Source organism: Columba livia, chromosome 14 (genome assembly GCF_036013475.1).
Source record: "Columba livia isolate bColLiv1 breed racing homer chromosome 14, bColLiv1.pat.W.v2, whole genome shotgun sequence".
In the NCBI taxonomy this organism is placed as follows: Eukaryota; Metazoa; Chordata; class Aves; order Columbiformes; family Columbidae; genus Columba; species Columba livia.
Window position 1 is genome coordinate 6,812,917 of NC_088615.1, and position 26,765 is coordinate 6,839,681.

The 26,765-nt window shown below is 52.9% G+C and overlaps 1 protein-coding gene and 2 long non-coding RNA genes across 4 annotated transcripts; 1 reads left to right on the forward strand and 2 right to left on the reverse strand.

The window, feature by feature from the left end:
* Nucleotides 1-6,461: 6,461 nt before the first annotated feature.
* On the reverse strand, nt 6,462-11,164 carry LOC135575407 (uncharacterized). Its single transcript, XR_010466117.1, has 2 exons — nt 10,188-11,164; nt 6,462-8,993 (listed from the first exon to the last, which is right to left on the reverse strand). It is a non-coding gene; the product is annotated as an uncharacterized LOC135575407 (long non-coding RNA).
* Nucleotides 9,279-19,441, forward strand: SPARC (secreted protein acidic and cysteine rich). 2 transcript variants are annotated; one of them, XM_005503377.3, is made up of 10 exons: nt 9,279-9,925; nt 15,897-15,966; nt 16,183-16,233; nt 16,403-16,487; nt 16,558-16,679; nt 16,915-17,035; nt 17,207-17,340; nt 17,511-17,659; nt 18,345-18,493; nt 18,683-19,441. In XM_005503377.3, exons 2-10 carry the CDS (start codon nt 15,910-15,912, stop codon nt 18,709-18,711), a joined length of 897 nt encoding a protein of 298 aa, XP_005503434.1. In that variant the 5' UTR covers nt 9,279-9,925; nt 15,897-15,909; the 3' UTR covers nt 18,712-19,441. The 2 variants fall into 2 exon arrangements, with proteins under 2 accessions (XP_005503434.1, XP_064885823.1); XM_065029751.1 differs by lacking the exon at nt 9,279-9,925 and adding an exon at nt 11,317-11,505.
* Nucleotides 19,428-21,687, reverse strand: LOC135575408 (uncharacterized). Its single transcript, XR_010466118.1, has 2 exons — nt 20,818-21,687; nt 19,428-20,256 (listed from the first exon to the last, which is right to left on the reverse strand). It is a non-coding gene; the product is annotated as an uncharacterized LOC135575408 (long non-coding RNA).
* Nucleotides 21,688-26,765: the final 5,078 nt, after the last annotated feature.

Consider the following 26,765-nt stretch of genomic DNA (forward strand, 5'->3'; position numbering starts at 1 on the left):
GTCTGCGTGGGACATGGGGCTGTCTCAAGGGCAGACAGGGCTCAGTGGGGGGGTGCTGGGGGTGCTGCCTGCTCGGGATGGTGTTGTAGGGACCAGTCCTGGTGTCCGTGAGGCCGGACCTCCCAGGCTTGGCAGAGGAGCCGTACTGCAGGCTCTTGCTGCTGAACTACAAAGATTCTACAGTCCTTTGGCTTCTGCCTTGCCTTTGTGTCTCAGCTGACCGGGTGGGGGCTCGTTCTTCACATCATGCCTGCAAAGGCATGGGGCAAAGAACTTGGGGTATTCCTTCAACGGAGAAAACCCCAGTGCCAGTATTTACATCTCTATTTTCTCCTCCCCTGCTTCCCTTGCCTCTTAGCAGCACTAAATGTTTGTGCCCTCCCAGGAGCAGCCAGCAAAGCAGGCAGCTCAGGGGGAACGATCCAATTTCCAGGGCAACCAGGACAGGACTGAGTCCAGAGTGTCCTTGACTCACAGTGCTGCTCTTATTTCTCCATAGTTTCCTCTGCACTTGCTTTCTGAATTCAGCCTGTCCTTTGACAGGGGAGAAGCCAAATAAGCAGAGATGTGGCACATCCAAAGCCCTCCCAGCTGGCTTTACAACTGCTGGGGGACTTTTAGCTTTCCAGTTTCAGGAGCAGACCTCCAAGCTTGCCCTGCCCTGAGGTCAAAATATATCAAAGTATAGTGAAAGCAATAGCATAGGAAGCCAAGAGGCTAGCTCTGACTCTTTAAAGGCTCTGCATGGTTGGCTCTTTACCAAGGGTCCATGTGCTGAAGACAGGGATGTGTAGCCCCAGGTAAGAGCCACCATCCTTTGCCACTAGCACTGGCCACCCCGGGCCACCTCCACCATGAGCCTGCTGGGGACAATTCCTGATGTGTCCAGAGGAAAATCAGAAAGGTGGGGACCCTGTACCTCACTAACCACCTCAGCTGAGTGTCTCCAAGCCCCTCCTGCTGTCCACTTGCTTCCCTCCATCCTGGCAGAGCCCGTCTGTCCACAGCTCATCTAGACAGGGTCTCAGCAGGCGGGCAGAGCGGGGAGTGCCCGGCGGAACGCCAGGCAGCTCAGCAGAGAGGCTGCATTAGCAAGAAGCCAACGAAATTTCCCCATGAGCCACCCAGCGCTCCGACAAACAGCAGGAGCTTCACTTGGGATAGATGCTGGAGGAGCCACTTTGAGGCAAGGGGAGCTGGACACAAACCACTCTTTGCCATGGGAAACGATAGACCCAACCCAATGCAACCCAGTGCATTTTAAAATTCACCCCTGGAGTGGGATAACACTCCAGCTATTATTTCCAGATTTACAAATGTAACAGAGGATCTGCCAGTTTTTGCCAGAGAAGGAAACTTCTTTGTATGTGTGTGCATGAAAATGAAAGCCAGGTGCTGCTCCCCACGCCTGGCATCATCTTTCTGTCCCCAGCTGGGCAGGGGCTCAGTCCCACAGCGCGTGGGAGAGAGGGGAGGGACAGTGTCCCTATCCCATGCTGAAATGGGCCCTCCCAGGTTTGCAGAGCAGCATTTGCTCCTGGGATGGGAGCAAGCGGCTGAAACCCACTCCCCAATATGTCAGCCTGGGACCACCCTCCAGGTAGGTGGGAAAAAGGGGCCAGGAGAGGAAATCTTGCCACCCATTAGTTCAGTCCTTCCCTTCTTCCACAGAACTCTAGCAAAGCCAAGGGGAGGGATGTACTTTCTGGAAAAGGCTGAACACGAAGGGATTTGGGGAGGGGACAGAGAAAGAGATGTCTCTTCTTATCCAGCCTTGGCAACTCCTTTCCATCCAGAAGCAGCGAGGACCTTCACTCTCTAGAGCTAACCAGGGGGAGAGGAGCAGGAAAGGAGCCCTCGGGCATAGCGGGAACCAAGCTCCCTCGCTCGCTGCAGGGATGCCCTTGGTGTCCACACCTGCATCAGCCTCTGTGCGCAATATCGAAGGAAACAGGTGAACATCCCCATACAGGTGTGGTGCCAGCTGCCCATCCATAATCCCAAAGCACAGTGTGCTCTCTCCTGTTTTGCAGCTGGGTATCTGCAGAGAGGCCCAGACAATTCCCTGCACCATCCCACTTGTCAAGAAAGCTGGTGTTTCACTAATTTCCCAGTTTCCACCTTTTCCTCCCAAGAAAATAACAGAATTTTGTTTGAAGATTCATGAAGAATCCACTCAATTAATCCCGTTAATCAATCCTGGGTGAGCTTGCTCCGCAGGATGGCACGGGCAGGTCAGCGCAGGAGAGAGGATGCGCCGGGCACCTTTTGGCAAGTCTGAAATTAAGGGGCTGGGGGAGGTGACAACACCAATGCTCATGTCTCACCTCTGTAATTTTCTGGTTACTCTTTGCAGATACTTGATACAATTAATGTTCATTAGCAGTCACAGCGAAAAGAGTCCAGGGGTCTCTCCACAGAGATCGATTTCAGGCAAGAATTTTTTCCCTCAGTTTTTCCCATAAAAGAGAATCTTAAAAGGGAGTTCTCCAAATCTGATGTTTTTTTTAAACTGTGGTTCTGGTCCCTCCATCTCCTTAAACAGCTGCTGATAACAGACACAGGGCATAGGGCATGGGGAAATGCTAATTTTAGCAGAAGGTCCCGAGGGAAGGACCCAGCTCTGGGCCAGGCACGGGATGGAAAGTCACAGCTCTCGCTCAGAACCCTACACGACCTCACTATTTTGGGGCTGACCACGTCCCACCTTGCCCAAAGCCCACAGACGTGGTACAGCATCAGCTCCAAGCCTTCCCAAAGCCCAGCTATTCCTGCCTGCAGCGCCGGCTCCTGCCAAACCCTGGCCAAACAGGATGGTGGTTTCTGAAGGGAAGTAAACATGTTTCAAGGCTAAATTGAGATCCCCAGAACTCATCACACTGAGGCAATGACGGACAAGCTGTTTTCTACATATGCCCTCATATGGCAGCTGTGTTTTCATCCAGCTAAAGGGGTTGTGTCCTCTTGGGTTTCTTTTACCTCCTGATCAATGAAATTCCGTCAAACTCCAGACAGGTTAAACAAATTATTCCTTCACTGAATATTCATGCGTGGCCATTAAAATCTGAATTGCCCAATGTAGGAAGATTTTAAGGGACTTGAACACCCCAGGTTAAAATCCAGTCTGGGCAGGGGGGTTTACAGGGGCCCAGAAGCACATTTGGAGATGACCTGGAGGAAGCCAGCAAGCAGACATGGCAGGGAGGTCAGCGCTTTCACCCTCGGTGTTGGCCTGGACCGGCTGTGTTTGTAAATCGCAGCACCATGAGATGCTAAAATCCTCGAGCAGTTGTCAGCGCTGCCCCTACCAGCCTGACCTCCCCTCTCCCAACAGCCCTTCACGAGGCTGCTGCACGGCAGGGGTGGCTCAGTCTCCCAAGACATCCTGCTCCAAAGCCTTGCTGTCAAAAATCATTTACTACAGTCTCCTCTGTATCTTCTTGGCTTGCTTCTGACCTCCCTGTGACTCGCTTTTTCCTCTATGTGGGATCCCCCTAAATGCATGTTGCCAAAAATCAATCCCATTTTATCTCCTTCAAGGGACACCCTGTTTACAGACCCTCCTGCATCCAGCAGCCTGGCTTGTTCACCTGGTACATCTCAAGCCAGGGCTTGTTCTGAAGGGAGTTCAGCTCAAGCAGAACACGTGAGAGCAATAGATTGAAAAATGTGGATTCTCAGGGTGGATATATGCAGGATCAGTTGGGGGTGGCCTGAGCACACCAGGCACCCCCTGTTGCTCCAGCACAGTCCGATTCCCACCCAGGGATGCTGTAATAGCTCATCCATGAGAGGTGCTAGAGGGGATGTGGCTTTTTGGGATCCCTCTGCACGGCACAAAGCTGTGGGTTTTGGCTTATGCAACAGCAGGACGGCTGGGCTGTACAGCTGGCAGGGGATGGCGCTGGGAGCACCGAGCCATACGCAGACTGAATCACTGCGGGACAGGGCTGGCCGGGAGGGGGGATATTTTGATAGAGTTTTGCCAGCAAGGATGGTTAATAGGAGGACAATAAAGTCCTGTTCTTCAGCCTCCACAGGGAACTGCTAAACTTTCCAGAGTTTAATTTAATAAGCAGCCTAACCTCCCTGTCACCAGTGTGCCTTGCCCTCCCCAAGACCATCCCTCTCCTCACCTCCAGCTGTGCACAAGCCTGGAGCGAAGGCAGACATCATTTACAGCCCACATTCTCAGCTCCCATGCTCCCACAGACAGCAAATTGTGCTGGGACAACACCAAGCCCTGCTGCCTGCTTTTCCTTGGCCGTGATCCTGATCCATGGCAGTTCTGCCCCTTCCCCATGCAGCCCCATGGGACACTCACCAGTCTGCCCACAGCATCACACCCTGCCAGGGGGGCTGTCTAAATAGGCTCCAAGCAAATCAGCAAGGGGGTCCCAGCAAAGACATGGCCCAGGAAAACTTCTGCTTTCACTCCCAAGATATAAGGTTGAGCTGAATAAATTATATTGAAAGGGGGGTGGTTATCAGTGATTGTGGAGTATGCATCCAACTCACCTGACAAGTAAGCTTTTCTAAGAGGACCTCATGCTCATGACTCAAAATAAAACAGAGGTAGCTGGCCCCAGAAAGCCTTGTGAACCCTGGCATTTGCCTTCTGGGTCTTTTCCTGGACTGTGGTTTTTGCCACTGCTTTCCAGATGGCATTTGGATGTCCTGGAGCTGGCACAGCTTCACCTGGGTACTCCCATCAAGGCTGCCTTTCAGGAGGGACTTTTAGGCTGTGGTTATCCATGCAAAAGAACTGCCACTGCAGCCCAGGAGCTTCCTTCTCCCCACATGTCCCAGGGGCTTGAAGGTGGATTCTTGTTTATTTCCTCAAGCAGCTCTATTCATAGCCTTCAAAAGCTGCCAAGCCGCGTCTATCAGGCCCAAGAGGACTCAAAAGTGCACCTTAGGTAAACACCAGGAGCAAGGTGGGACTGCCCAGATAGCGGCGTTTGCTGCAGTTCTCCCTTGGAAACTTTATTCCATTTTCTGCAAGTCATAGGCACATCTGCAACACAAGGTCTCAAGCAAAAGTGAAGTTGGGCTGAGACACCAGACTATAATTCAGGCACATAACATCCTCATGTTCAGCATGAATAGAGAACAAACCCTTGCAGCAAGGGAGAAATCATTTAGGAAGGGCAAAGAGGTCCTTCAGATATTGGAGGCACTGGCCTGGGACAAAGCCCAGCCAGTCTGGATGTGCCCAGACCATGCATGGAAGCATCAAAGCAGCTGAAGACCTGTCCCATCTGCTGGCGCCTGGTGTGACGGCTCTGGGCAGCACTGAGGGGTCTCTGCTGCAGGGAGGCTGTGGCCAGAGGGGTTATATCTGTCACCCGCTCTGGATGCAGCTGAGGACAGGCACAATTGCCATGTTCAGACCTGAGGCATCCAGGGCAGCTGCGGCACACAGAGCTCCCTGCTTGCACCATGGCTGAGGAAGATGAGGGATTTTTCCTGCATCTTTGGGCTCAGTTTGGTTTCAGGAAGGACAGATACACTTCTCCCAAGCCTGCAGCCCCACACGTTTCCAAGCGAGTGAGACAATTATTGCAGGGGTAGTTTGAAAGACGCAGGAGAGAGATCCCTCCCATGAGGCACGGGAAGTTCCACTCACCGAAGATCCCAGGGGACAGCTGTGAGACCCCAGGCACACCACAGAAAGAGCAAGCCATCCCCTAGCAAACACATCCTGCCTCCCAGCCCAGCAGCTGAGCCTGCTCCCAGGCCATGACTCACCACAGAGCCACGCACAGCTGCATTTCTTCCCCCCTTCCCCCCCTCCCGGGCCCTGCAGACCTCTGGTTTACAGCTGAAAACCTGCAATGACATCCACTGCTTCTTCTCCATCTGCTTCTGACAGAGCCTGTACCCTGTTTGCCTGCATTGCCCCATTGAGCCAGCTCACTTCCAGTCCACCCATACAACACTGAGGCTCAGGCTCTCTGGGTCCAGCACTGGAAGAGACCTTGGGGGGTATCAGTCTGCTCCATCTAGACCAGTCTTACTGCTGAGCACAGAGGACAGTCCCACCCTTCAGGGAAGAAGTCCCTGCCCCATATGTGACAAAGACAATCACCCTCGGGCAGGTCCCCTGGGCAGTTTGGGTTCATCCTGTCCCGTGCAGACAGTGCATCCAGTGGCCAAGCAACTGCTTAGTGCAGGTGTACAGATCACAGCCTTTCTGCCTCTGATATGGAAAAAAAATCCAATAAATCCTTCTGCAGGACCTGCTGACAGACTCTCAGACAGCAGGTGAGCTGTGACATTCCTGGGATCTGAAGATTCTTGTCTGATCTGTAGCTACTTGTCCCACTTGCCTTTTTTTGAGTTGGATGCTGGGTTCTCACCTTGTTGCTTTTCCTCACACTGCCCTGTGCCTGTGAGGAACCCAGGCTCCAGCCACACACCCTGTGATGAAGACTTAGTAAGTGACATTCCTGCAGTGGTTCCAGGGCATCCTGTTTATTTATATGCACTTTTGGTTCATTGTTTCACAGCAGTATCCACCAGCGATTAATACAGAAACATCCTCTCCAGAAAAACTCATTAGAGAATCCCTCACAGAGCAAAGAGAAGACAAGGCCCCTTAGACTGCCAGATTTGTGAGCAGGAGACAGCAGGATTATTAATCCCACTTGTATCGCTTCCCCCAAGCTGCTCACTCCTGATTCTCTCCTTTTCCTGCAGCACAATATTTCTCCTTTTGAAGAGCACCAGGGTTTTCTCAACTGTGCCAGCCCAGATCTGCCCAACCAGGCTTAAGATGGGATGAAGAAATTTGGATTTTGAACTGGGGTTAGCTGGAGTTCAAACCCCAGCCCTGCAAACCTCTTGGCTTTGCTGTAAACTGAGTTCAAGCCTTAAGGGGGCTTGTCCTGTTTCTACTGGAGTTTGTGTGGTCACTTGAGCTGGGACCAAGTGCCAGGAGCATCAGCTTTGCACAAACCACCTTGCTGGCATGTGGTTGGAGAGCCCGAGCTGGACCCTGAGACTGATGAGGCCACTTGGGCCACCTCCTGCCGCACCGGTGCCCCAGATGGCATAAGACAACCTTCAAAGCATGTGTGAGGTCCAGTTTTCTCCCTGGCAGCCTGACTCCAAAATCTCTTTGATAGTTCCGCTAAGCCTTATATGTGTGGAGAGGACTTTTCAGGACTTCCTTTGCAAGGTCCCAGTCATTTACGGAGCCTCTTAAAGCTGCTGAAATTGAGCAGTAAACCAGTTGCTCCAGGCTCTTGTTTCCTTCTCCGTGTGATTCTCGTCCATCCCAGGGCTGAGAACACACACCCGGGCCTGGCAGGGTGCCCCGCGCAAGACACAGGACCCAGCTGTCCCCACCATGTGCAAAGCGAATTAGGAATTAGCACTCCTTTCCTGTCCAGGGTAACCCTGAGCAGGCAGGAGGATCGTGAGGACCCCTCGCTCCCACCCACCCAGGGCTCACCACCCTGTTCAGGGGCTGTTTCCAGATGTGACTGCATCACTGCAGCAGACTGCTTTTTGCTTTGGCTCAAAACCAGGGTTTAAGCTGCCACGTATGTAAAGAAGTCCCTGTTATAATTATCTTTCTCGCACTGTCATTTGTCTAAGCCCTTAGAAGAGGGCTTAGCTTCAGGCTACAGCGAAGAGCACTGAGCAATTGCCACGTTGTCAGCTAGAAAAGATGTGGTTTCTTTTTTCTTCATTTTTTTTCTCCCTAAAATTTTTTCCAGATGTCTTTTTTTTTTTTTTCCTTAGGAGAAGTACCAGCAGCTGTACGATTTCAATGCGAGCCGTGACTAATCCACCGCAGAGAGCATTCAACTCCAGTATTCAACTCCTCAGGGTGTGAATCAAGCACATGTAACATGGGCTTAGGGGATGTGTGACCTCTGGAGCCCACCTGGACCTGCGAGTGGCACTGAGCTGTATGTTAGAGCTATGGACACTTGTGGGAGGAGAAGACGCTCCAGCTGCTACAAGTGGTTTGCTGCATTAGAAGGACCCATGGGGTCTTAGACACCATCATAAAGCTGGCCTCCACATGGACCCGAGAGGGTTGTGTGGGGTATTTATGGATGTCTCTGTGGGTGATATCAACATCCACATATCAGCACTCAGAGGTGGCTTTTGAATGCTGTGTAGTCAAGTAAAGAAATGGGTAGAGAAGACTTTCTTGTTCTTTGCCACCAGCCTCCTGAGATCGACCATCTCGCTGAGAAGTGATGATGGTTTCTCACGGTTCCCTATCTTTCCCCTCCCCTTTCCTTTCCTGTTTTATTTTTTGTTTCTGTCGGTCATATGGATGTTTAGTCTTACATCTGTTTCTTTCACATGCAGCAGAAGTGCTGCAAAGCCAGATGAGGAGTGAGCTGATGAAGGAGCAGTGAGCTGATAAAGAATCACAAACCACAAAGTAACAGGAGCCCTACAGAGCAGGAGCCAGCATGGCCCAGCACATTGGGACAGGCCAGTTCCTATGTTGACATCTAAATCCTCAGCAACATCAGTGGGAAGAATTAAGCACCCAGACTGGTGCCTCAGCCCCTCACAAAGATAGTGTGTCATCATGAGCAATGGCCCCAAAGCCCAGGCAGCCAAGACAAAACATAATGTTGCATTTTGTTATGGTTGTGGGTGTCCTTCACCCAGGATCCGCAATCAGGCTGCTGGTGCCCAGATGACTTCTCCTCAGTCCCTCTGGCTACACCAGCCACCCTCTTTCCAGCAGCCCCTGGAAAGTAACATCACATCACCCTGGCCGTGGTGAGGGTTGGTGCCATGGGATCACGAGCTGCAAATAGCTGGACTATCTGCAGTGCTCAGAAAAGTACTCCTCAGGGATACCCAAATTCCAGTAATTCAATAGTCTCTCTTTTTGGCTGCTGGTTTTGCTTTGTGCATAAAGGTACGCTGTCTGGTTCTGCCAGGGGAGCAGATGAACCTTAAATCCTCTCAGTCATGGTGAGATGCAAGGAAAGAGGAGCTGAGTTTTCACCCTAAGCATTGAGAGAAACAGATGGGAAAAGTCATCTCCAAACAGCTCTGCTGTCTGGCTGCCTCTGGCTGGGCAGCTGGTCCAACAGAGTTATGATCTGTGAGGTCAAAATACTGAATGATGTCTGAAGAGACCATCGGATTCAACTGACCAGCAATTTTGACTGTGGGCTTTGCTCAGTCAGTCCAGATTTGCTGGATGATAATTACGGCAGAGAGAGCAATCTGCTGAGTGTCACATCTCCCAGCCCAGCACTTCTCTGCCTATTTGGAGCATATTTCAGACGTGTCATAACTCTCCACATTCTCTGCATCATTCTTTCCTCTCCCTCCCCACAAGGCAATCCCAAACGGCTGCAGTGTTAGGAGAGAGGATGGAGGGGCGAGGGCTCTCCTGCTTTCCTCTGCGTCCCCTGAGCATGTGAAACACCAGCTCAGGGACTGAACTACTCCCCTGTGAAATGACAGCATTTAACATCTTAATGTGCCAGGTGCCAGGAGGTGCAGAAACCAAGCAGAGAGATGCTGTTCCTCCCTGCTCCCCAGTGCTGGTAATTCGAGAGCCAAAGAACTGGCAAACTTACTGCAGCAGCGCAGGCAGCTGCTGTGACAACGGCTCCGCTGGGAAGATTGTGCTGGGGGCTGACCTGTCCCTGCCAAAGACCCCCTAGATCTCCAGCCCCGCTTGATTTCTCTGGTCTGTCCTTTGGACCCAGGCTGTGCCTCAGCCTGTCTCTGGGGTGGGTGGGACTGCCCACTGGGAAGAGAGGGAGAGGAAGAGACCGATTTGGAAAGATAGTGAGGAGGAGGAGGAGAGGCAGCGGGAAACCCAGCCCACCCTTTGGCTTCCTCCTGCCTCCTTCTAAAACCTGCAAATTCCTCCAGCCTGTCCAAGCTCCTGAAGTTTCCTCAGCCCTGCTGCCGGGACTGCGAGGTATGGCCCGAGACCTTCGTGTTTGCCTTTGCTGTGCTGTTTCTCCTGGCGTGGGGGTCTCTATAGCCACACTCGTGGGGGACCCCGGCCCAGGAGCCGTGGGGTGCATCTGGTGCTCAGTAATGCATTGTTTGGAGTCCCACAGCATCTGCCTCCCCACCCCGAGTGATGCATTTAGAGACCCCTCCCGACTTCTGCTCTTTCTCCTCTTTGCAGCATCTTCACTCCTAAACTGAGTCTGTTAGTGCATTTCACTGCTTACCGGCTTTAACGCTTTAGTGTCATCTGACTGTAAAGCTTTAATCTGCCGTAATTTTTCTCTCTCCTCCCTTTTTCCCCTCTGGGTTTTCAGTTGTGGGGTATTTCCTTAGCTAGATGCATGAGATCGACATCTGGGCACATCAAACCAACCTGCAGAGCAAATCAGATCTAGTTACAGACCAGCCCCAGCCTGAGGTGCGTTGGCAGGTGATGTTTTACTCACCAGAATATCTAGAGGAAGAACAAAAGAGCTGTTGACTTCATCCCAGCATTTTTACTTTTTCAGTGCAGCTGCTCTTATTTCTCCTAAAAAGAAAAAAAAAAAAGACACTCAGCTTTTTGTTCCAAGCAGGCTTTGAAACCATTTCAGGTCCTGCTGCCTTGGTCTGCTTAACTCCAGATGATCAGTGGTTAGAGAAATGGAGGTTGCAGAAGAGGAGGAACAAAGCTCTTTTGTTTTTGTTTTTAAGTTTAAAGGACTTGGGCTCGGTCAGGCACAATCTTAGGTCCACACAGAAGAGCCAAGGGCTTGTTTCCTTTAAAGGCAGCCGCTGTCCTCCCATCCGGGTGACGAGCTGGTAGCCTAACTCTGCTCTTTGTGTCCCTCTTCTGAGAAACCTCCACTCTGTTGCATGCGGCCAAGAAAAGGAAACTTAACAGGATGGGGGCTGAATTCCCACCCAGACCGAAAAGCAACAGTTTCAAGTTGGAGTGAAATCGGGGGCACTGGGAAGGTCATCAGTGATTCCAGCATTCAGTTGTTACCAACTTGAAACAGCCCAAAAACTCAGCAACCCTCCAAAAGGACAAAAGTAAACCGCAGCTGTTTGTTAGGGTCAATCAGGCGAGTTTTAAGTGGAAATAAAAGGCTAGCGGGTTCTGCGCAGCAGCTAAAGCCAAGCTATTGTCTGCCACATCGGCAGGAGCAGGGATGCGGGCGGTGTTGGGAGGGGAAAGAGGAGAAATAAACTTTTCAAACTCTTTTTCAAGCCCCTCCTTCCACAACCCTCTGCTCTTCCATGACTCAGGCCTAGAGGAATGTCGGCTCCCATGGAAACCCTTTCTGGGTCCGCTGGTCGGAGGGATGTCGGGGCTGTTATCACTGGAGCGGTAGTGGCAGGGAATGCTTTGAAGATGGTTTGCATTTTTGCAGAATATTTAGCAGACGGTTTCTCCTCTCTCTCTCCTTTGTGGAGCTGTGCAATATCAGCTTTCTGTATTCCCTGGGAGCCAGAGGGACCGCTTGCACCTGGCACAGAAGTATCTGGGCTGCTTTTGGCACTGCCCCACATCCAGCCCAAACAAAAGAAAAAGCTCGGGTAGGTCAACAAAATGCTGTATCGCCTGCACTTATGACTGAGCTCTGCCAAGGGCTCATCTGTAAACCACTGCTTGGTGCCCAGGTCTCGTCCATGCATTTTTCTTGGTGTTAATTTAACTGTTTCCCAGCTTGGATACAGTTTGTAACCTAGACAAGCTATGACAGCTTCAAGCCACACATACCTATAGTGGCATACAGGCTCTTGCTCTTACATAGATAAGCCCTGTAAGATCTGGAGTATTTACAGGCGCAATCAAAGCTGCTCAACTCCCTGCAATGGGAATGGGTTAATACAGCATTGTGGTGTAGATGTGTCTTTAGTGATTCTGCATGGACAGATGTGCTAGATAGATATTTTTCCTGTGTTTTCCTGGGAGTGTGTAAGAGTGTGCATGAGCTAAAGGGAATTTCACTTCTCTCTAAGCCCATCTTGGCTTTCTGAGCCTGCAGACAGCGTGTGAGGGGACTGTACAGGTGGCAGGAGCCAGGCTGGCTTCTCCCCAGCCCTCTGCCCCACTCTCCCGGGACCCAGAGCAGCTACAGCACGTCCCAGCGAGCCAGCACCCCGGCAGCACAGCCCGGACATGCAGGGACCTGTTTGGCAGGGAGTTTTGCGAGGACTCACACAAACAACTCTGACTTCAAACTGAATTTTGCCCAGGAATGGCTGCCTGAGTAACGCTCAGGGGGTCTTGCTTGCACAGCCAGGTCAGGGTCAGCCCATGAGGCCCTTGCATTTGGTCTCTGTGGTGGCCACATTTGGTCACCCATCTGCAGCTTGGAAACTATGGCCCATGGTGGGGTTTGTATGCAGAAGATTTTTCTGGGCCAGCTCTGCTTTTACATTCAGTCTGAGGTGCCGGGGCCATGTCAGACCCTGCGGAGCCTTGGAAGAGCAACGAGCCGCAGAGGGTGGGTGCAGCAGACACTGCTGCTCAGGCTGCTGCCTTCTGCATGGCTGGGCTGGGGTGCAGGTGGGGATCTGAGGCACGGGAGGGTTTTTGCCCAAGGATTACCCACTTCTGCTCTTGGCTGCTGGTGATGGGAAGTGGCAGCAGGACCTCTCACAGCCGGGGTTATCCCAGTGGCCTCAGGGAGGAGCTGTCAAAGTGACCAGAGACTCCTCCCCACGCTAACGTGGCATCCCCAAGCGCTTATGCAACCCTGGTCAAGGCCAGCGCCACATGGGCCGCGCTCCACCATCCACGAAGCCTCCTCTGGAGGCTGCACCCACCCAGTCCTTGTTCTCCCCCAGCCTACAAAGGCCCCAGGCTGGGGGGCAAGAGATGAGAGGGACCAAACAGACCCCAGTGGCACAGACCATCCTCCGTGCATCACTGCAGGGTGTTTTACTCAGCAGGAAAAACTTATTGTGGTGCTACAGGACTGGGGGAGGGCAGTAAGAGCTTGTCAGAGTAGAGTGCTTTGAATTTTTGGAGAAGCCGGGGGTCAGTCTCAGAGCTCTCTGCACCCCCCCGGCTCTCTTGTTAGGGACATAGCTGCAAAATGCAACAAGCAGCCAGTGCCAAGGAGCAGCCTGGGCCATGCCAGAAATGCAAACCATCCAGAGGCATTTGTGGGAGCCACAAAGACTGTGTTTAGACAGCAACTAGGAGCTAGAGTCCCCACCTGGGACACAAGTGGCATCAAGCATTACAAAAGCATGGGTGCTCTCCTCCATCTCAGCAGTCAGGAGGGCAGGCCTGGGCCGGGGGTGGTGACCGTGGAGATTTGTCTTATTTTTATATTCAGCAGCCCTCTCTGTGCCCATGATGTGCTGGTTTCCAGCATTTCTTGCAAAGTGCTGGCTTCTGTTCGTTACTTTAGGACACAGAAGTGTTTAAGTCCCTGCTTACTAAAACCCCTGTCCCAGTTCTGTTTCCCTCTGTCCAAAATGACCCATTGCTCTGCCCCTCATGCTGTCCTCTGCTTTCTGTGGGGCTATTGCAGAGCAATACCAGGTGTTCCTAGTGCAGGGCACCTTGCAGGGATCCCCCTGAACCCCTCCAGCTGGGGGATGGATGATGAGTTCATGGGATAGCACATCTCCCAGCTCCAAAGAGCGTCCTTTTGGACAGCAGGACCATGGTAGGTCCATAAGGAGGGAGATCTGCACCATGGGCCAGACTCTCCTGCGGAAGCAACCCTGTGCACAGGGCTCCTGAGCCGTTATTTAAAGACTTTTGGTCACCAGGCATTTGGGAAAGACCATGCCTTTGCAAAGCAGCCAGGGCCTCACAGATGCTGCAATGTCCTCTGTGCACAGGCTGTGCCTCCAGGATGATGTTGTTTTTCAAATAAACTTGCTCTCCCATCTCCGGCACAGGACAGCTCTGCAGAGCTTGTTTGCTCAGACTTTTTCGTGCTTCTTCTTCCTCCAAACACAACACTGGCAGCTCTGACTGTCTGCTGGCTCCTAGCAAGCATGTAATTCTCTGACCCTGGCTCAATGCATGCCCAGACTTTGAAATTCAGGTTCTTTTGGACTTGAGGAAATTATCTGAGAGGGCCTTGGTCTGGGGTTGGGTTCTTCCTAATGCCATATTCCACGTGTACATGCACTGCCCTCTCCTCCAGGCTGGGCACTGCCGTGTTTCTGCCCAACAAGCATCACTGAACCTCAGAGCATCTTCCAAAGCAAACAAGCCCCTTGGGAGAAACCCAGAAGGAGCCTTTACAAGCCAGGGGATGGCATCAAGGGTGGACATGGCCAGATTCACCAGTACTTTTCCACTTCCCCCCCACAAACCATCCCTTCAGAAGTGAAGAACCAGTGATCTCTCCTGCAAATGCCAGGAGAGCTCTCAGCAGCTTCCAGAGCAAATGAAGGCAAGGGGAAGGGATGGTGTCTACCGAGCATGAGAGGAGGGAGCTATTCAGCCTCAGCCTCACCAGAGCAAACGGGCTCATCCACCCCCACCTGCAGCCCCTCTCCCCACAGGTTCTCCATCCCACCACAGCAGCCATCCCCATCACAGCCTGCTCCCAGCCCTCCAACAACCCTGGGGGGCTGCTCTCCACGCCCTGACACCTATTTTGTACGGGCATCCTGCTGGGGCTGGGTACAGTGCTGACACTGGAAGGAGGACTTCAGTCTCTTTGTGGCCAAATCTTGCTAAATTAGAAAGCAGATACCAGCCTGGCTGGTGTGCTGCAGCACAGCATTGCATGGTTTTATACCTGGAGAGCTGCCGTGCACAGGGAGCAAGGACACATTGGCAAATTAGATATCCATCCCTGCTTGTGGAGAGAGAAGACAACTTGTCCAACACTTTCTGTGCCAGTGAAGCCATCCCAGCGCCATGGAGCTGGTGGGCTGCAATGTCCCAGCCATGCAGGTGGAGCGGAGGGGGCGAGTGGAAGGGAGGCAGCGGAAGCCTTGGCAGGGGGACAAGTCCCCTTGCTGGCAGGAGACAAACGGGGAGGGTGTTGCGCTCTCCCGGCGGGCGGAAGGGAGCGGGCAGCCCTCACTGTCAGGAGTGGGATGCCACTGGCATATTAATCAGCCAGCTGAGCTTCCCTCTGCCCTCACACAGAGGGGCTCAATCCTGCCAAACAGGAACCAGGGCTGGCGGGGACAAGGACAGGGTGATTTCAGCAGCTGCGCTCTCCTGGCTCGCATCGCGGCTGGTGTGAGCTGGGCTGCCTGGCCTGTGAATCCTATGGAGTCCCTACAACAACCCAAATTGGGAGGGGGCAAAAGGCTCATCCCCCTGGAGCTCATGTCCCTGCAGGACACAACCCCGAGGTGTCCTGGATCCCTCAAACCCAGTTTGGACACCCTCAGGTCTGAGCAGGAAAAGGAAAAACTATAGTAGACAACCCAACATTTGGGGGTTCTGGGGATGGGGGACTGGTCCCTGGTACCCCTAGAGGTGTCTATGTCTATGTCTATGTGAGAAAGGTTTTCTACAGGATTTAATTCTCAAGTGCCTCTCTCACTGTCTCTCTGTTCTCTCCTTCCTCTGCTTTCATCTTTCCTCTGATGGACAAATAAAATGGTAGAGTTTCATTGCTTGTAGCTGGGGCTCATATCAAGTGCTTTTAACATGAAAAATGGGGTTTTTCACCCAAAAAAAACTCCTGTGAAGGAAAGGGGAGCTTCCATTTTGCCTGCAATTTTTCTAAAGGCATCCAGGACAGCAACAGAAACCTAAACCCCCACCATACCATTTTGCAAATCGAAAGAATTTGTCTTGGAAACATGATTCAACTTAAGGTTTTGGCTAGAAAAGCCAGCATGTGGGACTGTAATATTGAACAGACGAGACAGGAAACAAAGAAAATGCTCTTTTCTAAGTGTCTGACTGCCAGCCGTGAGCTCAGCCCGGAGCTGAGTGGCATGGCCGGCCTCCTTTCTCATCCCTCCTTTTCCTCTCCTTTATTCAGGGCTTGCTGAAAGATGAGGGCCTGGATTTTTTTCCTTCTCTGCCTGGCAGGCAAAGCCCTGGCAGCTCCAGTAAGTATGGGAGACAATGAAGCCTCTCTGCTATCAAGGTTGTCCATCCAATGTATCTGATGGGGATTTTCTTTTATAACTAATAAACCCCCTGGTATGGGGAGGCTATGGGGGAATTGGAAGCCTGTGGGTGGCCCTGCCACCTACCCCAGTGGGTCACCCCCCTTGGGACCATCCTCCCTATGGACCCCAGCTCATGGTCCTTTTGCCCTGCAGCAGGAGGCTCTGCCTGATGAGACAGAGGTCATCGAAGACCCCACCACAGAGGTAGGTGACTCTGCTCCTCCTTGCCACCCATCCTGTGCACCACCCACTGTCCTGGGAAGAGCACGTCCAAAGCACGGGGGAGCAGGGGCAATGTAGGGGCTGCTCTGTCCCCAGGAATGGGGCTCAGCTCTTTTTGCACCCGTACCAGACACACTGACCTCTTTTGCAGGAGCCCGTGGGTGCTAACCCCGTCCAGGTGGAGGTGGGAGAGTTCGAGGAACCCGCAGAGGATGTAGAGGAGATTGTCGCAGAGAGTAAGTCACTCTTCCCCTGTGAGAGCTGGGGATGGGGCAGGCTCTGACTTTGCTCCCTGCCCTCTCCCAGACCCCTGCCAGAACCACCACTGCAAGCATGGCAAGGTGTGCGAGGTGGACGACAACAACTCACCCATGTGTGTGTGCCAGGACCCGTCCAGCTGCCCAGCCACCGCCGGCGTCTTCGAGAAGGTGAGGGCAGAGGCTGCTTGATGGTGTAAGGTGGGGAGGGACCCCACATAGGACATGGCCAGAGATGGCGGAGGAGGCAGAGTCAGGCTGGCAGGTCCCCAGCTGGCTGTGACCAAGGAGCTGTTGTCCACCCCAAGAAACAAGTTAAACATCTCATTCAGAGGCTCTCCCTGCTGACTTCCCAGCAGAGCTGGGCTTCACCGCCTCTCATGCAGCATCTTCCCATCCTGTGCAGGTCTGTGGCACTGACAACAAGACCTATGACTCCTCCTGCCACTTCTTTGCCACCAAGTGCACCTTGGAGGGAACCAAGAAGGGACACAAGCTGCACCTGGACTACATTGGGCCTTGCAAATGTAAGTGGAGCCATTCCCTTAGACAAGGGGACCCCTAACCTGAGCATAGCCCCCTTGCCCATGGGCTGACAGACAGCAAAGGTCTAGGCAGGCTCATGGGTGAGGTGGGAGGGCACTGGGTCTGGAGTTGCATGTCTAGATGCTGCACTGACCACCATGTACGGCTTCCAGTCATCCCTGCCTGCCTGGACACAGAGCTGACTGAGTTCCCCCTGCGCATGCGGGACTGGCTCAAGAACGTGCTCATCACCCTGTATGAGCGCGATGAGGACAACAACCTGCTGACCGAGAAGCAGAAGCTGAAGGTGAGGGGCTGGGGAGGGAACCTGGAAGCTCACCCCACCAACAGAGCCCAGCACACATCGGGGGAACATCCCAAATGACCTGTGGGCACCCCATGTAAAGAACCTCCCAGGGTTCCCCCTTGCACCCCATTTCCTTGCTGACAAGGTCTCTCTGGCCTCTCCTATGACAGGTAAAGAAGATCCACGAGAATGAGAAGCGCCTGGAGGCTGGTGACCACACCGTGGAGCTGCTGGCCCGCGACTTTGAGAAGAACTACAACATGTACATCTTCCCTGTGCACTGGCAGTTCGGGCAGCTGGACCAGCACCCCATCGATGGGTGAGTGTCAGCAGAGCAGGACAGGGGGCCTCCAGCAGGACCCCCTCCTGCCTGAGGACCAGGGTGATTTGGTGGCAGAAGGTGTCAAGACAGGCTGGGGATGTGACATAAGTGGGTGGCTGGTGGCAGACACATAGACAAAGCCCGGTGGAGGGACAACCCCTGCACACATCTGGCAGGGGCTGGGGTAAACCAGGCTGGGGTATAGAAAGTTTTACTTTCTGCAAATAGTTCTGCAGGAAGAGGAGCCTCTCCCAGCTCCAGCTGCTCCCATCTCCCTTGGGTGTGGTGTTCCTGTCTTCTCACATTTACTGTTGTAGAATAGTTCCCTAAAATATCTTAGTCCAAAGGCCCCAGGATAATTTCAACAGCTGAAATAGCAGCTGCTGGCTTATCTGTGAGCTGGAGATGGGCACAAGAGCAATCACATGGAGCCATGGAGTAGGGGCATCTGGCAAGGACCTCCCCCCCAGCTGCTGGCTATTTTGTGACTAGTCCTTGACCTTCGTGAAAATCAGTGGCACATAATGGGAGAGCACTGGAACAGCAGTCAAACCAGACAAGAGAGCTGGGGCAGCATCTTGCCCTGCACTGTTCCCCCCACCCAGCAGAGCACCTCCCCTTCCATGGGAATGTGGCTGTTGCTGGCAGGCAACAACACATTGACCGTGTGTCACCTTGGCAGGTACCTGTCCCACACCGAGCTGGCCCCGCTCCGTGCCCCACTCATCCCCATGGAGCACTGCACCACCCGCTTCTTCGATGCTTGTGACCTGGACAACGACAAGTACATCGCCCTGGAGGAGTGGGCCAGCTGCTTTGGCATTAAGGAGCGTAAGTACCAAATGGGGAAGGAATAAGGGTGGAGGGGACACCAAAAAGCACACCCAAAGCTTCCATTCTGGATGTAGCAATGCATTACAGCTGGTCCTGGGGAGGGGAAGCAGGAGAGGGGGGATGGCAGGAGCAATGGGACCATGGCAGCATCTGCCTCCTAACCTCACCTCTCTTTTCCTTCCACAGAGGACATAGACAAGAATCTTGTGATCTAAACCCCCGGCTTCCTTCTCCGCTGCCAACTTTGTCTTGTTTTAACCTTCCCACTTCCTTTGGTCTTTAAACCGCTTTTGTTTTGTTTTTTCCCTGGGAACAAGGTGCTAATATAGATTTAAACATATGCAGTAACGGTGCTAAGACAAATAACAGTCCTCCTTCATAGCCTCATCTATTACCACTAGATTAATCACCCAGCTGTTTCCACATGCTCTTACCAGCCCGTTCTCTCTCTGATGTGTCTTTATCATTGATTGACTCTGTTCCTGTCCTACATATCCTCTCAGTCCAGTATCTGCTCTTAGATCGACTTAACTTCTTACTAACAGCACGTTCTCAGACACATCAGCGTAGATGCAAAGACCTTTCAGCTGATTCACTGCCCCAGTTACAGACACCAGCGAGGGAAGGCAGAGCCGGAGGATGTAGCAGGATGGGGCTTTTCGAGCAGAGCAGCTGTGGGCGACATTGTGGTCACCCAGCTCATGGTAGGGGGGACAGAGAGGGGTGACAGGGACATAGAGTGGCAGGATTTCGCTTTCCTTTTTTTTCTTTTTCTGGATTCCCAGGGCTTGAATTTAACAACCATTGGGCACACACACACACAAAAGGGCTAATCAAACGAACAAATAGGAAAGCGCACAAAAATTAAATAAAATGAAACACATCCCATCCTGTAAAATCCCCTCAAAAAATAAAGGTTTGAAAGTGCTACGTGCTTTACCGTTACTCAATGATTGTACTGCTGTTGTGTTTTCTGTGCTGTAAAGGGAGATTGGGTGAGGCCGCCTGTTCCTGACCTTGCAGTTGTGATTCTGCTGTAGCTGAGATAAAGCTCTTGGCTCTCCCCAAATCACGGTGCCTCTGAGCACTTCCCACCCCTGCCTTGGTTGTGCTTAAATTCCAGCCCTGCTCTCCCAGGGAAGCTGTGTCACACTTGGAAGGCACATTTCTGCTCAGAAAGATGTGTGCTTGCCACACGCTCAAGGGAAAGGCTGAAATATTTTTTCTCTTGTTGTGGATTTTTGGGTTTAAGGGACGGGTGGGAGGGAAGAGAGAAGGATTTTGCTTTATAGAGAGGGCCCTGACAGGTACAAAGGGACAGTTAAGTCTCACAGGCTGAGAACCCTTTTTTTTTTTTACCTCTGAATGTTCCCTGTGCCCTATCTTATTAAATTCCTGCCACAGTGTGAGCAACCTGATGAGTCTCTGTAATAAAAAAATACCAGTTTGAAACACAGACAATAAACAAGCTTGCAATGTTCCTCTGTTTTGTCCCATCCCAATGAGGGAGATCACACACGCTTCACCAACCTCATGAACACATGTGATGGTAACACAGGCACCCCAGCCCCAGGAAGAGTCTGGTCCAAGGTAAGCTGAGGTGCTTCTGCTGATCACAGCCCATCACCTCACTGTAAATGGGCTCGTTTGGGGATATCAGATGGGTAATGCACAGGTGGATGGATGGAGCGATGGAGGCAGACAGCCAGCACTGACACTGCATGGCTCTAAGGCCCTCGCTTTCATGAGCTATTAAATCCCTGGGAAAGGAGAAAAGGCAGAACAGTAGAAAAATAAACACCACCATTTGCACAGGCTAAAAATATCTGTGTTGCCGGAGCTGTGGTTCAGCAGTGAGGTCCCCCTGTCAACAGGCACTGGCTGGATGTGCTGTGCTCCAGATAGAGCTGTGGGGTCAGATCCTGCACAGCAGGACAGTCACTTTGCAGGTGCTTTGCCAACTGTTTGAACCCAGTGGGAAAGCCGGTGCCCAGAGGAGCCAGGAGAAGGTTTTTCATCCCTTCCTTGAACCCCAGGATTCCTTTCGCTCGGCCATGCTGCTTCCCAGAGCCGTTAGCCAGAGGGGGCTTTCTCAATGGAGACAGCGCACGTGTCCTCATCTTGGAGGCTGCCACTGGGATTTGACAGACTTGGTACAGTAAGGGGCACCGCTGCCCATGACCCCCACCTGCAAGATCCAGCTGGATGCTGCAGCTGCCAAACCACCCCCAGGCCAGGAGAGCTGGCAAGAGAGGATTTGGGCAAGGGGGAGGACAAGAAGACAGGCAGGGACCAGAGGAGATGGGCCACCCTGTGCAAACCTGCTTTCCAGTCGCTCCCTCTCAGCCAGAAACTCCCGCTCCAGCTCCTCCGCCAAGACGTGGCTGCATTCCTTCCAGCTCCAGCCCGCCCTTCCAGCACCGCCGGACAGACACAGACGGCTTTGCTTCCATGCAAGAAAAGGCTTTCCAGCCCTCCTCTCCTCTGCCTTCCCTTCTTGTGCAAAAATCAGCTCTAAATCACAGCAAACTCAGGAAAGTCAGCAGGTTCCACCAGGAGAGACAGTTACTGTGGCTCAGGAAGGTAAAGAGATCCATCTGTAAGGCCATGTCCCACCGGAGAGCATGATACTCGTGTCCCAGCAGTCTGGCAGAGCCCAAAGGACCCAGCTCAGCACTATTACAAGTGCAGCTGTCCTGGCTTTAACCGAGCATCAAGGCGATTGCAGCTGGGCCTCCCTTAACCCTTCAAAGGTCACAGCCTGAAGTATCAAGTTGCTGGGATTTCACTGCCTTGGGGCAAATGCCATACACGGGGTTACATTAGGACTTGAGGAATAAGCTGGCCTTTTTAAGCTTTCAGACCTAGACAGTCAGCAAGGGGGGGACTGAACAGCCCTTCCCCTGTTACAGCCGAAATTGAGCCTTCCAGTGCCTGCATAGCACTAAAAAAACTTGCCTGTACTTTCCAAGTGGAAATTCTCCCTGTGGTTAGTGCTGACTGAGGACACAGTTTGCAAACTTGAAAAAAAAAGAAAAAAGGAAATAGAAAAATAACAGAGAGATCTGGATCCAAAACCAGTCCAACACAAGCACAATCTGACCCAAATGCTAGAGTGCATCTGCAGGCAGAGGTGGTTAATTTTGCTGTAGTTACTCTGGGAAGCACCACAGAGCAGCTCACTGAGCATTGTTCTGCAGTCACCAGAGAAAAGACGGGAAAGAAAAAGATTTATGCAGAGATTAGTGCTTTTCTGTCAGTTTTTCTGACCCTTACTTTTACAAAAGAAGCAAACTGTGGCATAAATGCTGTATTAAAGGTTTGTGGCTTAAATATTTGAAATGCAGGAAATGCAAACAGGTGGCGAGCCAGGATCACTGTGACTATTGCAGTCACACAGCTGGGGACAGCAGGGACTCCAAGACTCACCATTTGCAAGGTGTAGGTGCACCTGGAGATGCTTCTGCTCTAGCTAACAGTGCCACTGGAAACCCACAGAGTTAAATCCATCCTGCAACATGTGTGGAGCCTGGTATTTCACACAGGCTTGAGCCTTACTAGCTAAAATCAGTTCTGCAAAGGAAGATTGAGCCATGTAAGCAAGGGTTTTGAACCATATTCAGCTGGCCCATGGTGGTGGGGCTGATGGAGTTACAGTACCCAGCGGTTAGGCACCCCTCACAGCAGTTTGAGTACACCCAGACTTGCAGCTGGTGGGGGATCTCATCATGACCCGCTGGGTCTGTCACAGGCTGGGTCCCACAGTACAGGGATGGTGCCAGGAGCACCCCCCACCCCTCTGCCCTGCTCTGCCTTGTTGAGTAGCTTCTGAATGGCCTCTACCCACTGCAGAGCTTTCTATTGCCTTAAACCAGCCTGTCTACTTCAAAGACCGACAAACTCAGTAAAAAACAAGCCCTACCTCCTGTGACAAGACAACGCCAGTGGAAAACATGTCAGGGGATGCGTCACCCTGTGACGTGACACCGCTCTCACCCCTGTGCCCCCCCTTAAGTTGTGAAGGGCTCCTCCTCCGAGCTCCATCCCCCGGCCGAGCTGCATCCCCGTCGCGGCGGCAGCGGCGCGGAGCGGCCGGCGGGGGGAGCGGCAGGGCAAGGGACGGAGCGGCGGGGAGAGCGGCAGGGCAAGGGACGGAGCGGCGGGGAGAGCGGCAGGGCAAGGGACGGAGCGGCATGGCAAGGGACGGAGCGGCGGGGGGAGCGGCAGGGCAAGGGACGGAGCAGCGCGGGGAGCGGCAGGGCAGGGGACGGAGCGGCGCGGGGAGCGGCAGGGCAGGGGACGGAGCGGCGCGGGGAGCGGCAGGGCAGGGGACGGAGCGGCGGGGCAAGGGACGGAGCGGCGTGGGGAGCGGCCGGCGGGGGGAGCGGCAGGGCAAGGGATGGAGCGGCGTGGGGAGCGGCGCGGCAAGGGACGGAGCGGCGGGGCAAGGGACGGAGCGGCGAGGCGGAAGACGGAGCGGCAAGGCAGGGGACGGAGCGGTAGGGCAGGGAATGGAGCCCGGCGCCAGAGCGAGACGGCCAGTTCTGGGCTCCCCAGTTTAAGAAGGATAAGGAATTACTGGAGGGAGTCCAGCGGCGGGCCACGAAGATTATGAGGGTTCTGGACCATCTTTCCTATGAGGAGAGACTGAGAGAGCTGGGTCTGTTCAGCCTGGAGAAGGCTGAGAGGGGATCTCATCAATGTTTATAAATATCTCAAAGGTGGGTGTCAAGAACCAGACTCCTTTCAGTGGTGCCCAGCGATAGGATGAGGGGCAATAGGCACAGGTTGAAGCATAGAAGGCTCCCTCTGAATATAAGGAGAAACTTCTTTGAGGGTGCCAAAGCCCTGGAACAGGCTGCCCAGAGAGGTTGTGGAGTCTCCTCTGGAGACATTCAGACCCACCTGGACACAATCCTGTGCAATCTGATCTGGTGAACCTGTGTTAGCAGGTGGGTTGGACCAGATGATCTCCAGAGGTCCCTTACAACCCCAAGCAGTCTGTGATTCTGTGCAGGCGGTTTGTAGCTCCTCAGCTGGGGCAGGGGCTGCCAGGGTGCCCGGACACAGGGCGGGAGGAGGGACCCGCTCCCACAGGCACATGTCCCAGCCCAGGGCTCTGGCCTTCACAGCAGGGAGTCTTGGCAGCAGCAAGATGTCACCTCGCAAAATGCAGCTACATTCCCACCATGCTTAGCCACCCCACCCATCCCATCTCATACCATCCCACCCCACCCCACCTCATCCTATCCCATTCTGACTGAAGCCCCCCAGCCTTTCTGGGGCACTTTCAGACTGAAGGACGTGTGACTTATATGATCCCAGGCTTTGTGTTTTGATGATCGCTCTGCCTGTCTCACTATCATCCCCACAGATTTTTGAACCTACTGATTAGTTTTAACTTGATTTGATGGGGCATAAAACCACATAGACATCACATTCCACCAGATAGCATTGAGACAGACAGAGTGAGGAGACACACATACGGACCAAGTACTTTGCCGCATGATGATGCTGAATTCTAACAGGAGCTAGGCTAGGTCTGCTTCCCAGATGCTCTGGTGCCAAGATAATTGCATGGTATCTAATTATTTGTGTCAGGGACTATACAGTTTCTGCAGTGGCTATGGAGAAGTCACATTACTTTGTATTTCATAGCACACCACATAAACCATGGCCATTTCCCAATTAAATCCACTTTTTGTCAGCCTTGGTATTGTGCTCTAAAAATGACACAAACTCTGATTCTGTGATTCTTGGGAGATGGCTTGCCCCAGGACACATTTTTATGTGCATTCCCTACATTTTTCTTAATTTCATATTGCTTTTGATCACTGCTTCAGTTGGGCCCGAGAGACTTTACAAGCATCTTGTTATTTCTTGTCCAAACACCTCACTGATCACCTTTACTGCCTGGGATTTGCAGACTTTGCTGCCATCAGCTACAGGGCCAAAATTCCCCGTGCGCAAAGCCAAGCCTGACCGCAGCACGATGGCAGCTGTCTGTGGCCTGCCCTGGGCAGCCACGGCACCGCAGCCATGCCCAGTGGGACAATAGCCGGTGAATAGAGCTGTACCAGCCACTGACAGGACATTTCACAACAAGGAGGAGCGTAAAAACAACACAGGACTCCTAGAAAGAGCATCCAGTGCTGACCAGCCACATGGTGTATTTCCCTCCCACAAAATGGAAACTGAAAGCTCTTTCTCCCCAACACTAATGTTCTCAGAAGAGCTGCTTTGGCTCAGGAGTGCTTGAGCTGGACTCTGTCTGGAAGCTGGGTTGATATCTGGGGCAAATATCACCACATGTCTGGTATGCTCCCTCTTCCTGAAGCATCTGCTGTTGGGTGCAGAGATGAGTCAAGGCAGACCTTTGGTCTGACCCAGTCCTGCTGCTCTTCTGCACTAATCACCTCTCCAATCACGCCCTGTCTGCTGGGGCTTGAGCAGCAGGATGCATCCTGCAGGATTCCTGTTGTTTCCTCTTGGTTACAGTGTCCCTAATTAAATCCTTATCTACCATCAGATGATTCCCCCGTCACTTAGAAGCCAGCTCCAGGTTTTAGCTCTGGTGCAGATTTTCATGCCCTTCAAAGAGCCATTCCTTATTCTGAGTGCTGCCCACGTGCAGTCTGTTTGGTGAGCCTTTATCCTGCTCCACAGGAATAATTTCCTTTTCCTTTACAGCTTGCTCATCCAGGTTGGATGTTGGAGTATTTTAGTTAACAGTCTTGTTTGCATCCTTCTCCTTAGTCTGGCAGCTGGCATCTGATGAACTACCTGTGGCAGGAAGGAACATGCTGTAATAATCAGAGGGGAAATCTGGAGGGCTCTGGTTCACTCCTCCTCAGAGGCAGATGCCCATATCCTTTGCACATTAACCATAACACAGGGCCTGCACATACAGATGTCCTCAAGCCAGTGCTGGCAAACTTCAGCTCCCAGACATGGAAGCTCACTTCCCCGGGAATGCTGGACTGGAAGGAGCACAAAGATAATATCCCCCCTCCATATGCAAAGAGCAAAGGAGAAGGGGAGGAGAAGACCATACTCCTCTCCTTGGCTGCCTCTATCTAAAACCTGGCAAGGGTGAAAGTGCTCCACATACAGCTCACACCTGCAAACCCCTGCCCATGCTGCTTCCCACATGGGCAAGCCCTCTGGGGAGGGGCATGCCAGCAAGTGCCAAGCAGCCCCCGCAGCCCCCAGCGCTCCTGGGCTCAACCCAGCACCCCCACACCGCTGTGCCCGTCCTTTCTCCCACTCCCTCCAGATCCCCACGGCCACCAGACCAGCTGCATCACTGTGTCTGCAGCCAGCTCCCCTTCCACAGTCATCTCTGGGTGCAGGCGCCAAGCTCTGGGCTCAGCTGCTGGCTCCCTTTTTCCTCCGTGCTGGAGATGTGGGTGCCTTGCCCTGCTTTTCGCCTCCAGCTGTACCTTTAACATGTGTGGGCAAACCCAGGCTCTTGAATGCAATTCGGTTCAAGGCAAAAGTGTTGGGGCATGTTCCACTCTGGAGAGCAGGAATAGTTGAATTGCTGGGGAAAGGCCAGCCTTGAGCTGCCAAAGCTGGGAGAGGCCTGGCTTCCCAATCCAGACCCATCTCAGAGGCTTGTGAGCAGACCCAGGGAGAAGCCAGTGAAGGATCGGGTCTGCCTGGAGACATGAGGCAGAGGAACGAAGTGGGAATGAGGCAAGACCCCTGCTGCAAAAACTTTCCTTCCACGAGGATGCCAAAGTATCTGCAAAAAGAGTGAATGAACCTGCCGTGGCATCCCTGTAGTTGCTTCATTGTAAATGTCTTCTCTTTGCTTCCAGGTGAGAGAGCAAAGATCTTCCCCTTCTGTGCAGGCAGAACGGAGTCTGTGCAACAGAGCTGTGCCTAACACACACGTGTACATACACAGGCAAATGGGTTATTTTGGGTTATCTGACAAGTTTCCTCTTCTCCTTCCTTGTTCTGCTCCCTTTTGGCTTCTCCCTGGGCTCAGCTCATCCTTACACAGCCCCTTCTATCCCTGTTACTGTTATAGCAGAGTGAAGCTGAGTCCAGGCGGCTGTGACTGTTCCCGGCTCCACGCCAGCCCCACAGAATAGGAGCTGGGCTTGTTAAACCTGAGCCACAGCCCTGTGGGTGCCTCTGTATGGAAGTCATCTGTTCAAACCCTGCTGCCAACCAAAACCTGTGCCCATTTCTGCACACCCTCTCCCCAGCTCCCTCCCACCCCAGCTGCATGGGGCTCAGGGAGGCATCTGCCCCCAGA

What these genes read in the sequence shown, in the direction of transcription:
- SPARC (XM_005503377.3), top strand. Translation starts at nt 15,910, where the DNA reads ATGAGGGCCTGGATTTTTTTCCTTCTCTGCCTGGCAGGCAAAGCCCTG. An exon ending in CCGCCGGCGTCTTCGAGAAG is followed by an intron (nt 16,680 to 16,914) that starts GTGAGGGCAGAG and finishes CATCCTGTGCAG; the next exon opens with GTCTGTGGCACTGACAACAA. An exon ending in GACCAGCACCCCATCGATGG is followed by an intron (nt 17,660 to 18,344) that starts GTGAGTGTCAGC and finishes TCACCTTGGCAG; the next exon opens with GTACCTGTCCCACACCGAGC.